This window comes from Austrofundulus limnaeus, unplaced genomic scaffold, assembly GCF_001266775.1.
Source record: "Austrofundulus limnaeus strain Quisiro unplaced genomic scaffold, Austrofundulus_limnaeus-1.0 Scaffold20, whole genome shotgun sequence".
In the NCBI taxonomy this organism is placed as follows: domain Eukaryota; kingdom Metazoa; phylum Chordata; class Actinopteri; order Cyprinodontiformes; family Rivulidae; genus Austrofundulus; species Austrofundulus limnaeus.
In genome coordinates this window covers 2,649,475-2,663,405 of record NW_013952422.1, presented here as the reverse complement: position 1 = coordinate 2,663,405, position 13,931 = coordinate 2,649,475, and the positions used below count along the sequence as shown (strand labels likewise).

Below are 13,931 nucleotides of genomic sequence, written 5' to 3'. Positions count from 1 at the left end.
AGAGAGAGAGAGAGAGAGAGAGAGAGAGAGAGAGAGAGTTCATATCCTAAACACTGAAGTGCCAAGTTCTCTCAGATTTTTTTATATTAAAATAAGTACTGCTTTTTTGTTTTCTACCCTTATATAATGCAAATTAAGGAGTGGGGTGTGAAGCAACTCGTTTGAATTTAAAGRGACAGCCTCAAAATGAGTTGATCTGAGAAAAGCCTCAGAAAAGGGGTGAAAGAAGGGCTTGTGGAGTTACAATGAGGAGGAATTCAGACCAAATAATTACAGTTCCACTTTATATAGACCCCAACTGAATGATCTAAATGTGAAAAACAAGGATTTAAAAACAGRACATGTCTCCTTTAAAGTTTTAACAGTTTGGTTCACCTGCTTACATCAAAAATGTTGGAGTATATGAGTTTTGTAAGTGCAACATCTTATTGGTCAACACACTGTGAATACAGATTATAGCAGCAAAAAAGTCTATCTAAATTGTCTTTATTGTATCTCACATGTGAGATGAAGCAGCTTTGATATTAGTCTTTAACTTTATGCAAATACCAAAAACTAGTTTTATATGTATGAAGTCTGTAAATGAAACAGATGTTTTGTAACAAGATTCAAAAAACAGTTTTTAAATGCAAGTGTAACAAAAGTCAGTGTAGAACAAAGCAGAGGAAAGTGTGCTGCTGATTTGTTTTTGCAGATATGATCCAAAACAGTTGACAGCTCATTTAGCGTGCAGCTGTTGCTGCAGCTTTGTGCGCTGTGTGAAGTCATTGTTATGACTCTGCATAGTTTGCTGCGTTGACTTCGCAGAGAAATAAACCACCTGTGTTTTGATTCCCACCTTGCATATTTTGTACAGTGAGTCTTGCCCATCTCCTCCAGTGTCTTTGAAATAGTCATGGGCTGGGAACGTCCTGTTAATRTCTCTGGTGATTGCACTGTCCTGGGGGGATTCCTGGGAGGAAAAAAGAAAGCTACATTGAGTAAAAGGAAGGCAGAGAAATGGTAAAAGAGACCAAAACAAGATAATAATTTTATTTTTAGATCATAATAGTTTTACTTTTGTGTATCCAAGAAATAAAACCTTCGCTAACAGCAGGCAGTTTTTGGTGTTTTATTGAATATCGTACCCCCACACGAGGTTGAGATTTACAATGTGGGGTAGGAAATAAAACTGGAAGCACAGAGTGTTCTTCTAATGTACAGACCGTCCACAGCTCAGCAGCTCTGTAAAAAACTGCTTCTGTTTATTACAGTTTGAATTTGAAGCCATTTAAAACATCGAAAGTATTTCCTAGTTCACATCACCAGTAAACCAACCATTAAAAATAAATCAGAGAAAAGGTCATTTTACACAAAACAGATGCCGTATCTTCTAGAAATGGTCAAATGTGCATTATCTTCTGAGAAAATGATACAATAAGCTTCTTCAAAGTGATTAAAATGATAAAAAAAATAACAATCCAGAGACTGAACAATCTTTTGGAGAAACGCCAGGCTGATAAGAGGGTGTTTGGATTTTATTCTCAGCTTCAACAACCACAGTTGTTAACATTTTATACAGAAAAAAGGTTTTCTACGTGTTTTCTTGTACTGACTTTAAGGGCAGTTTTGCTGTACACATGCAGTCTCCTTTTTATCAAAATCTGAGGTTTTATTTGTGCAGAACGGTGTAACTGGAGGAAGGGGAACAAGGGCCTAAAGGGTTTGTCATGGACTATAATGTGGGTTCAGCAAAATGGCCTTTTTTGCTTAGGATGGTTTTCAACAGAGGTAAATGCCACAGTAGTGCCAAAGCAGCAACCATGGTCGAATTGACTAAATATTAAGAATAGTTGCATCAGTATAAGAAACAATGAAATACTTCTTATTTAAAAAAGTGAATATTTACCCCATTTATTTGTAACCACCATGTCTTAACATAATCCATGTACAGTCTTACTAAAACAAAGTTTTTTATATAAAAATGTGAGTTCAGAATTGTGAGTCTGTGAAAATGTGCAAGTCTTGTAGCATTTTTGTAACTTTTTTTAATGACAACTAAAAATTTGTATCAGTTTAACTTTTATGTGCTGCTTTTAAGGAGCTGAACTCTCTTGTAATGTTTTAAAGGTGTCTTTACAAATGTCTTTCCAAATTGTATGTTGGCTTTCTACTGCTTCTGTTTGTTAAGCCACCAAAGTTTCACTAAGTAATAATTCAGGCATGAAAAAGGCTCATAAACATAAGGAACAAAACCTGAATTGCATCTAAACATAAACAACATGATCTTTTAGAAGTACCCTTATAAAATGACACAATTCAATAATTTCTTTTAAAACAAACTTGTCAAAAATACAAAAGGTAACAGTATGGAGTATGTTAGTTCTACAGTGATTCCCAAAGATCTATTAGACAACAATTGGACAGGTTTTGCTCAATTTCTTAAAAGAAATAATTTCCAGATGTTTATCTGTTAGTGTTTATCTGCTGTTGATTGTTTTAAGACCTCAATAGTTCTTTTGTTCTCTTCCTGTCGAGTCTCCAATTTTTATAAGTACAAATTTCACAATCTGCTCTTCAGCTCTGTTTTGTTTTTCTAAGTTCCAACAAATGTCTCCAAACATTTTGTTCTTAACCTCATTACATTTTCAAGTGAGTTGAAGCAAAAGAGCTAGAAATAGTTTTTTTCATTTAACATTATCGCTTCACTAAATATCAAGGCTAACACTGATGATGCAACCCCAGCTACTGTACAATTTTGTTTTTTTATTCCAGCTTTAGTAACACAAGTATTTAGCAACTTCAAAAGGAAAATGTAAATTTGACCTGAATATTAAAATCTTTAAAAAGAACTAACCAATAAACACTGTTAATATTTCATGGCAAATTATTTTCGGTTGAGTTATTTCACAAAACTAAAATCATTTACCCTCATCATATTTCTCAACAAAAGACGTAATGTTGACTGCAGACTGGAACGACACAAGTCCAGGGAAACCTATTATCAATATCTCTCACCTGCGATGACAAAGCACCAAATGCAGGAAACACCACATGTTGGGATCAGTAAATACTCCACTAATGACTGGTCTTGCTTTGCAAAGATTAATTACTGCTCACTTCAGCATTGATTTCCAGTGTATTTTGCAGAAATAACATTTAAATAAGTAATGTTTGTTACTCTAAGACAAAAAATAAAATATGCACTTCAAGAAATTCTCAGAAGCATTTGGAGGAAATGCGTGTTGAGGAGCATATTGGGTCATATTCATGCAACATTCGGAACTAAACAACAAAATCACCTATCCATCCAATTGTTGTTACCACCATATGTTTGAGTTTGAGTACCCCTATGATCCTGGGGCATCTGTTGTCTAGGGTGTTAGCCCCTGGTAGTCTCCAATGACAAACTGGTCTCCGGGGTGCGGTCAGACTAAGAGCAATCTAAAAACCTTAAAGAAAGATGACTACATAAAACAGGCAACCTCATCCAGAACAGGAAAACTGATGCACCCTCCTGGAGCCAGACCTGGAGGGGGAGGCTTATCGGCGAGCGCCTAGCTGTCGAGCTTTGGCTCCTGCGGCTCAGTTAGGATAAGCCGGAACAAAAAATAGGAAACAGTGGGCACACCATTTCCAAGGAGCTTATCAAGGTGCTGTAAAGGCCAGGCAGCAGGCAAGGGTGAGGCCCTAGGCATGATGATTCCGGACGCCATAAACTGGCCTCAAGTTTAAAACAATATTTATTGTAATGTTCAAAAACTCCATTAAATTCTGAAGGAAATGTTTACCACACACCAGGGATTCAAAAGCCTCCTTTGATTTATTTTTACTTCCTGTAATGCCCAAAGACACATTTGCAGAACTGAAGCTTATCGTAAATCTAAGTTCAAGGTCAAGCTCGAAAATCACAGCAACAGCAGCATGTGCAACTTTATCTTCAAAAATAAACACAAACAAAAACCAAGGCAGAGAATAATCTCTAATTTTAGTTACTCATTATTTCCCCCATCTATCTTCAAAACTTAATGACCAATAATACATTCTTGGATTTTGTTGCAGTACCTATAAAGTTACCCCTCAATCCCTTCCTCGTTCAGTAGTTTCTGTTCCATCTTCCACAAAGGAAGAGAATGAGCCAAAAATAATGGAATTATTAAAAGAAATGCAAGAAAAAAAAGCTAATGGTGATCACAGACTAACAATAATGGTCTGATACTACGCTCATTGGTCAGTCAATGAAACCCTCAGTGATTGGTTGTACACCAAGCGACAGGGTCAAAATTTGAATATTTTTCAACTTTCATATGTCGCGTTGCAAGCTCGCGTGTGCACGTCCATATGTAGGAGTGCAAAATTTCACATGCACAATTTTCGCCGGTCGCTTGGCTGGAGGGCAAGTGATTGTTGCCTCATTGCACAAGCTCCATAGGAAATGAATGGAGAGCGAGCGACGTCGCCCCCCGTGTGTCGAGCTCTTTAGAAGTGAAACAACAAACAATAAGCAACAAACAAACAGTTTATTATTGAATTTAAAACATCRCCCCATAAACATTCTCTGATGCTCTAAATACTGAAAGAAACCCCTTACTGGCAAACATTTTTAAAAACGCAAAAAAACCATCTGAAAATAAGTTACCGGTAAATGATTTTTAATAAAAGGTAACAAACCTAAATCCAGCTGCAAATTCTCTCTTTGCAGTTTTCCAATATCCTTCACTCACCAAGTGGTGATGATTTGATGTGGTGTCTCGGGTCCAATTTGATTATCARACTAATGCTGACAAAAACAAATACATGCAAATATTTGAGCCGAACATTTATCGCAGTTTAGGTTTTTTTTTTTTTTTGCAATATGCCTATTGCACAGGCTGTTATCGCAATGATTTGTGATGTATTCTGCAGCCCAATAAGCATTTTATGTGTAATACTACACATAAACAACACTGAGTTAGGCACCATAAAACAACAAAAGTAGCAATAAATAAACTCAGATTTAAGTTTCAGTTCTTGTTTAATTCAGAAAATCTGATCATTCATAGAGAATACTACACAAAAGAYGTCTTTCAAGGCACAAGCATAGATACTTGTTTTACTGTGACGGGTAAATTACACTTGGCTTCGGAGTATAAGATAGCAATCCATGTTTATACAAGCACCACTTAGCCATACTTATCYGAAGTGGTGAGAGAATGAACAAAGACCTCCAACATAATGGTCAATTACTTTCCACTTTGTCCATCTGTCTGTTCGGTAAAGGAACGATTTGTAATGAGTGTCGCGTGAGAGGAAAAAGCAAACATATTCATACTCTCATTACACTGGTGCTGAAGCCTGAGCTTGTGATAAACAAAGAAATTTTAATCCGAAGGTGCTTCAAAAAGTTGTTTTGTTTTACTGATGAACCGCTGCCCTTCTCAAATAACCACAAGACAACCATGAAAAGATAAAAGTGACATTTGACAGCAAAAAGCTACAGATACAAAAGTGCATCTCTCTTTCTGTTAAAGGATTGTTTCATCACAGCATCGGTTGCCATCAGTGACAAAGAAAAATAAGATGAGAAGCCAAAACTCTCAGGACAAAACATGTTCTGATAAAATTAGAACCTCTTAAGTAGGCTATAAGGAGAAAGTATGCTATAAATGAAAAAGCTGTAGTTTTTAAACTTGTTTATTAAAAGACAAAAAAGGAGGAAAAAAGCAGAAAAGGGTTTCTGGTTCTGTGGGAATGCTGAGCAGCACCACTATTGTTTGCCCCTGATTTCCTCTGACTCAACACAAAGCTGATTATTCCATCTGTGCAACAACAAAAAAAAAAACAGCTGAAACATCAAAATGCCATATTTATCAGACTCACAACAAGCCTTACTCTGTAGCTCAAACCTAGATGTTACATTTTGATCTTCTGACACAATGAAATTTAAATTTAAAAAATATGAAATGACAGTAACTGTAAACATAAACTATTTATTTATTTAAGTTATTTTACGTCCTTATCTTTGCTTCAAAATAATTAGACTAAAGTTACCACTCACACTGTTTTGCTCATATTCATTAAAACCTAATATTTGCCCTATTTTTTGTACCATTTTAGCACAGCTAACAAAATATGAGTGTGATTAAAACAGAAATGTAAAAGGAAGTTTTGATTTGATAACACAAAAACCGAGCAAATATTCCTAACAACTTCCTCTGGCATTTTAATCTTTCTACGAAAGGCTAACGTGCAAATATTTACTTTAATCTAAAGATAAAAAACTAGATATTCGTTTTGTGTTTTCTTTCTATGGCACCCATTAATGCACACAAACACGAAGTATCCAAATTTCCATGGCTTAATAAGGGATTTTATTCAAGATCATTTTCACACACTGAGATATGATCACATTTATTTGTTCAGCACAGATACACCACAAGCAGTTTTACGAAACCGTTATCATTTACAAAGCACCACGTCTCGCTTTCTTTCATAAACAGCACAATTAAACATATTTGACTGTTTCAGATTGACATTCACAGTCTTTTAAAAGCAGTTCATCATAAAGTCAAACACACTCTTCTCATAAACCATGACGTGTTTGGTTGGGATCAACATGATGATGGCTTTAATTTCTAAAGTCTCGAACTTACAAGGCCTCATGGCTTACTAAGTAAATTCTCTGCATTTATTGTAAAAAAAAAAAAACTAAATGCAGAGACTATTCTTTTTTTGCTTGGAACGTTTTCAAACCAGGGTTTAGTTAAAATGGGCAGTGTTATCTTGTGTGATGCGAGAGAATTAATTGTTGCTCAAATAAAAAGATAAAAAATTAATATTAAATACAAAAAAATAAAGATAAAAACTAAGCTAGGRAACTACACTTTCAGTCTTATGCAGTCCATAATGTAAATGTTTTTTTTAAGTTGATTTCTGGTCCAAACACTGATGATGCACTTAAAGCTATTGGCTTGGATTAAAACAATGAAAAGGGAATAAACCAAAAAGGCAACAACATAAACAAATTTTCTGCATAGCTTGCAATCATCTCGAGCTTTGTATTAAAAAGAAACATTAAGTGAAAACACAATCAAAGTAGTACTTATTGAAGTAAAAAAAACTTGGGTTTTTTATTTACTTTACATTATTTTGAGCTTTTTATACAGAAGTGGCTTTTTGATCTTATAAATTACTATCCTTTCACTGCTGTGCTTGACCTCCATTCTCAATTTTCTCACCACAAACAATTTTATTTCAACAATGAAATGGCTGCATTTCAGCTAAAGATACTTTTCTAAATCAACTTGAAAATCTATATTTCCTCTTCCCAAGATCCGTTCTAATCAACGTGGCACTGAATTTCCTCACAGCCTCCAGTCATTTCCTTCAGAAAATCCAAGCTGATTGTTTCTTCCCAAGAAGAAAGAATCAGCTTTTTTTGGCATCTTTGTTTATAACACTTTGTTTTACATCTTACACTGTTGCTGTACAATTATTTACCACGGTAATGAAAAGGTTTTTGGTCTTAAACTTAAATTTAACACCAACTGTTTCTCCAAACTAAAACGRCATAAACAGCGGAATCACGTAATCATGTAAAAGGAGAAAAAAACTCGGCCATGTCTGTTGAAAAGTGCGCTGCTAGAGATGCCTAGACAGCACAACATTTATGACTTCACAAGAGAACAAAAAGAAATGAAGGAGAAAAAAGAAAGAAAAGAAATGTCGTGTACTCTCGTAATCTTTGTGTGATTATTATTCTGATAGGAGAAAAGAAGATGGTTTCGATAAAAAAAGATTACAATATTTGGCAAAGGTTTACAAATGACAGCTAAAAAACCTTTATCAAATGTTATTGTAGTCATATTAAACAGTACACTCACAAAAACAGAGCAGAGCACAGTGAACAGTCAGACAGCTGGGTAAATCTGGGCTTAATTGCAACATTGTACCCTCTATGCATATAAAAACAAATAAATACCATAAATATACTTGTAMTTCTGGTTGGTTTAATTTTTACTAAAGTGAGGATTCATCATTCTAATGTTTGATCTTTTAAAGAAAAAAGTTAGTTTTTATTCCTTCTCAGAAAAAACAGTAGTTAAAAGAGGTTTCCAAGTAACCTTTTGCTGGTTGGTCTTTTATGTCWTTGAATTCAGTTTTCAGTCTGCGCTTTTTAAAAACAGTCATGTGCCGACTAACTGAGCCCTCGYTTGTTGTTTAAGAAAAAACAAGTAGGAAAATTTTCAGTTTGATTTTTTTTTTTAAACCAAGGCAACTATAAATTACAAAATACTGAAAGAARCAGTTATATTCATGCACATAAGGCTTCACTAATCCTAAACAGTGCAATTGACCCTTTACACAACTTCTGTGTAAAAACTACTCAAGTTCATCAAACACACCTACAGGAAAAACTGAAAGAATTTTTGTTTTAATTCAAGATTATGAACTTTCTTTGGCACATTACTGTAAACAAAAGTTGAAAAGTTATAAAAAATCTGCACCTAATTTACCATTAATTATACTTTTACAATTTTTAATGTTAGACTGCTATTTTAGATTAATTTGAGCTAAGTGTTTTTTGCAATAAATAACAATACAAACCCTGTAAACACGCACACACACATGCTACAAACACAACACATCACACAAAGTTAGTGAACAAGTTGCCTCTTCATGATGTTACACATGTTAGTTTACCACAGGAGTGTTTTGATTCTATTGTTTCTTTAAACATGTTTAAAACACTTTATAAATGTTCATTTTAACATCACAAATCTTCTTCTTTTTATTTATTTATTTATTTTTTGCTTAGGCTATTCTTCATCTAATCCCACCAAGACTCAAAAAGAGTTATCTAAACGAACATCTTTACATTTAAGTAAAAGAAATCAATGGATGTACCAACAATCTTGTTTGAAATATATTTTGTCATTTCTTGACAAGACTCGAGAGTTGAATTTATGCTACATAATCGAAAAATAAAATTGCAATGAAAGTAGAAAAAATTTAAAATATTGCTAAACAAACTAACAAAAAAAAAACATTAAGCTACATTTTGTCAGTCTAACAGTCGTACACCAAATAGGGGTCATATTACAAATAGGTGCAGCGTGCAAACCCACAATTTGGTTAAAAACATTTACAGCATTTATCATTTTTAAAATATCATTAAGTAATATCTAAATACAAACAAATGAAAATAAATCCATTCATTGTGTTCTGGATTTAAACATCTGTCCGCTCAGTTAGTCAATCTAACCAGAAACAGAAACTATTCAGTTCCGTCAAGGTAAGATCACAACATGTTCACCTCAGTACAATCTTAGTCAATTACAGCAGCCACTTGTTCTGATAAGACAGATTTTTTTTTTGTTGCACTCAACACGGAGTGTCCCATCAATGAAGGTCACATTGTTCCACATACRGCACAAATAACTTTTCTTGTATCATTTTGTTGTTTTGGCAAAATAAGTTAAGTATTCAGTTCCCAAAAAAGAACGCCAGTAAATTAAAATTTTGTTCAACCTCAATTAAACACTTTACTCCAACAAAGAGACTCTTCTCTTATTCATACTAAAGCACTTCATCTGTTAGMCTCATACATAATACACCATGTGTCTATGATCATTAAAGAACTATGAAGCACTAATAAGCCATTTTCATCTTCACTGCTTTGGTCTCGACTCTGATCCATGTCTTTTCCAGCTGTGTACAGAGAGTCATTTGCAACAGAAACAGCAGTGTCAGAACAATGCCTTCACCCATTTCTTAGAAGRTCTCACTGGAGTTAAAGCAGTCCTTCAGACATTTCTGCCCTAAGCTCAACGTTGCCACAACAGTATTTCTGCATCTGAACTACACATGACACGTTGAACCCACTCCCACCTCCCTGTGGCCATAGCCATACCCTTGCCTGGCACAACTCTTTTCAACGGACCCAACAAAAGGCTTTTTCTGAACTCCAAAGCCTCCGCCGCTGCGCTGCACGCAGAAGGAGCAGAGGCGTTTCAGGCCCTTCCTGAAAGCAGAGTTGGAGAGGCTGTAGATGAGACAGTTACAAAAGCTGTTGCTGATGGCCAGCCACGTTGTGAAAAACGAGGCTGCTCGGTGGTGGTATATCCCTCCGCTCTCCAGCAGAAAGTACAGGATGTAGGGCAACCACAGGATGTAGAACACACTAGTGATGCGGAACAAAACCATAGCGTATCGCTTGTCTGGGTAGGTCGGCGTGGACGGCTGATAATGAAATTGGTGGTGCTGAGGCTTGTGCGTGTTGGATGTGTGGGGACACTGTCCTTGCTCCACTCTGCCGGTGTCCTTGACTGCAGATCCTGCTGTCACTCCCGGGCCCTGCTGCTGCTGGGGTCGATAACGTGCACGGCGCTCGCTGATCTCGCGGGTGTGCTGTCGGCAAATCTTGAAGATGTTGGCGTAGGTGAAGCAGAYGGTGAGAGCGGCCGGGGCGTAGAGCAGCGCGACAATAAAAGACGTGAACGACGGACTAGTCCTCCACTTCACTGCGCACCACTCCACCACATCGCCGTGGTAGCCAGGCTTGCCCCATCCGAAAAAAGACGGGAGGAACACCAACGCAGAGTAGAACCAGATCAGAACGATGCAGCAGCGCACTCGACAAGGCGTTACCAGCGACGAATAAGTCAAGGGCCGGGTGATGGCGATGTAGCGGTCTACGCTCACACAAGCGAGAGACACCATTGAAACGGACTTTAAAACAGACACCATATAGCCAAACACCTGGCAGGTGAGTTTATGATCCAGATCCTGGAGTTGATGGAGCAGCGACAGCGAGGGGAACAGGCAGCTGACCCCCACCAGCAGATCTGCATATGCCATAGTCTGGATGAATGCACTGGTAGTGTGCTGACTAAGCAACGGGGCACAGTGAAACACAAAAATCACCACCAAGTTACCACAAATAATAAGAACAGTCAGGAGAAGTATGAGTGATACTTCCAGGAGGCAGGTGGTGATAATTTGGGAATAGCTTATCTCAAGTAAGCAGAAAGGAGCAGAAGAGGTGGACGAGTCAGTGGAGCTCTGGTTCAGCGGATCCAGGGAGGAATTCATGRTCTTGAGATGCAATGCATATGAGGGGGCCCTTTAAGGGTACGGTAAATCCAAAAACCCACTATTTTGTTYGATAGCTGGCTGCCTTTAAAAGTAGTGGGGTTTCAGTCCAAACAAGCATCTTTATGGAGCATTTTGAAAGGCAGGAAAGATGAAAAGGGCTGATAAAGGTTAGAAGGTCCCCTGGGATTGAACTCAATGCAGACACAATTGCAATACCAGTGCAGTCAAAACCAATAAGGAGAAAAGTTAATGGTTTTCTTTTGTTAAACTCTTCAGTTCCCAGGTACAGGCCAAAAACAAGCAAATTTCAAGGAATTCAGGTCCAGCTTAAACTTGAAAGGCCTCCATCGAAGTGTGATATGTCCTCAACATCTGCTGCAGATGCAGAATTTCCAGATTGGAAATGTTTATAAATCGGTAGTCCACTCAGTCACCGGCTCATTGTTTAATGAGCTGCGTGCACATACTGTGGGCATGATTAGGCATCATTTCTCCTCTGCTTTCAGGCTTCATCCTCCRTTCAGATCACTTCTCCATCTGCACTTAGACTTGTGTCAGTTTCATTCTGGTCTGTCGCAGGGAAACCACAGCAGAAAACTCTACGCTGAGATGACAAAGGCTGTGCGTCAGATAGCTGAATTCAAAAAGCTGGTCCAATTGAAAAAGTAAAATAAAATCTCCTCAGCGGTTACTTCTGTTGATGTCGGGAGAACCCCTCTGTGTTCATTTATTCTGCTCTGCTGTCTGTTCCTCACTCCCTCTGCCTCTCTCGGCAGAAACAGCAGCGCTGAGGCTCCTCCCAMTGTCTGTGTTTCCAACCAATGAATCACCTGCAGAGACACGAGGCTGCTTTCTACCCCCTCCCTTCCACACCTCCTTACTTTTTTAACTGATAATCATCCTGTAATTTAAACAAACTGCTTCACACAACTAAAATTAACAACTGCAACCTAGAGCTGGGAAAACCTATGTTTAGGAATTGAGGACATAGACAAATCTTTACAATCTTTGTTTGCATGTCATCATGACCACATGAAGAACTTTTATGATTGTAAACCAATTACACTGTAGAAACTTCGAGATTAGACTGGGATATACAAGATATGTGCTATTTGTTTATATTTCAAGTAAACTATAACTAAAAAATAAAATAAAATGATAAAATACAGTTAACCTAATGTAAGAAAATGAARTTATTGTTATGAGTTTGCAAAATCAAAACTCAAATTTCTTTGCTCTTTTGTATAATTTTGATACTATACTCTAAATAAATAAATGATTTTGCAGGAACAGATTAAACTGAAACCATCAAAGTAAGATGTWWTTTTTTAAGATGGGTTTTAACAACTGGTTAAGTAAAAAAACAATAAGCGTGCAGCTCATCTAAAGTATACAGTCCAAGAAAATGAAGGGGAAACAAGCTGAAGAAATGTCTTAATGTGAGCCATTTAGATTTAGAAATAACCCTTGAAATTTTATTTTATTTTCTCMTCTCAAAAGCACCAATAAAATTCATTTTATCTTAAAAAACTGAATGACTTGGTTCAACACAGATGTTCCTACTTTAAAGCAGAATGCTCAAGGCATCCTGTTAAAAACTCGTGGTGTTAAGTGCAGAATCATGTGGAATTGTTATGGGCAAAAACCAGGAAAAAAAATATTTTCTCCTGACTCTTTAAACTGAAGTAGGAACAAAGCAGTGGTAATGTTACAGCAACAAGCATCATATAAATGCTATGTGTTGAACATACACSCTCACATACAGCAAACGCTACAGCTGTATGATGATTTTACTTCATTAAAAAAATGTTTGCTAAAACATAAATCTATAATTCAGTGTTAAACCACAAACACTGTGCATTATGGATAGCAATGTTGTATGAAATGCTGCATCTCCACTTTACTTGAGACTCACTTTGACCCAATAAACCACACCACAGGGGCAAAAATGTTTTTTTTTTATTTCACTCTCAGCAAAATCAAAAGCAACTTTATTACACAGGCATATCAGTACCTCTGTGACTGATCTAATGAATATCTGCCAAAATAATTACTGACAGTTATTTCTAGCACAGATGATGGGGAGATTAAATTGAATTACTCATTATCCAAAATTAGCAACTTTGGTTGGTAGTAATTACYATCAGATTTAGCACAGCACAGTCTCTGCATCCTTTCCCTGATGGCTTTCTGAAGACTGCAGTTTGCCTCATGCAGGGAAATTCACTGTAACGTGATGGAGACCCAAACATGCCCACACACACACACACACACACACACACCCCCACAACAGACACTCACCCATGCTTTCACGCACCTCCTCTGCCAGCTACACGAGGAACTAAAAATAGATGACAGCGGGGCTAAAAGGCTGGAAGGAGGAGAGAAATGGGGGGAAGAAATGAGAAAATGAAAGTCGAGAGAAAAAGCTCATCRACACGGAGAAGAGAGGAAAGAAAGGAGTTCAAAAATTAAAAAAAGAAAACTGCAGGAAAAAGAAGCTGCAAAATAAAAGACCAATAAAAACAAGCATGATGTAAAGCCCCTGGCTTGCCAAGCTGAGCAAATCTCAACATTGTTACCTCTCTGAAAATTTGTTTCTTTAACAAGCTCCAAAGGACTGGTCCCTAAAATGACACAAATTGTAGCAACAATAAGACTTTCAGTGCAGCACATTTGATTTCAAGGAGAGGGAGAAAACTAAAGACGGAAAGCCATGATGAGGAGAAATCACTAATAACTTTCCTTCAACRTTGAGTATAAAGTTAACATCATGCAAGAACTTAATCTATATTACTACAATAGGTTTACCGCTGCGTATGTAATTGTAACTAACTTCAAATAAATTGCAGGGGAGGCAGCTCATTGCTAATGAG

At 36.8% G+C, this 13,931-nt stretch overlaps 2 protein-coding genes across 2 annotated transcripts in view; both read right to left on the bottom strand.

The window, feature by feature from the left end:
* The window catches only part of rabgap1 (RAB GTPase activating protein 1), a gene marked incomplete in the record, with an annotated part of 67,046 nt that overhangs the window by 20,592 nt on the left and 32,523 nt on the right, over positions 1-13,931 (bottom strand). The window contains 1 exon segment of the mRNA XM_014003863.1: positions 839-952. Coding sequence (XP_013859317.1) covers positions 839-952 — 114 coding nt within the window.
* On the bottom strand, positions 6,322-11,909 carry LOC106514550 (probable G-protein coupled receptor 21). The gene has a single exon (XM_014003864.1). The coding sequence runs from the start codon at positions 11,050-11,052 to the stop codon at positions 9,820-9,822; it is 1,233 nt and encodes a 410-aa protein (XP_013859318.1). The 5' UTR covers positions 11,053-11,909; the 3' UTR covers positions 6,322-9,819.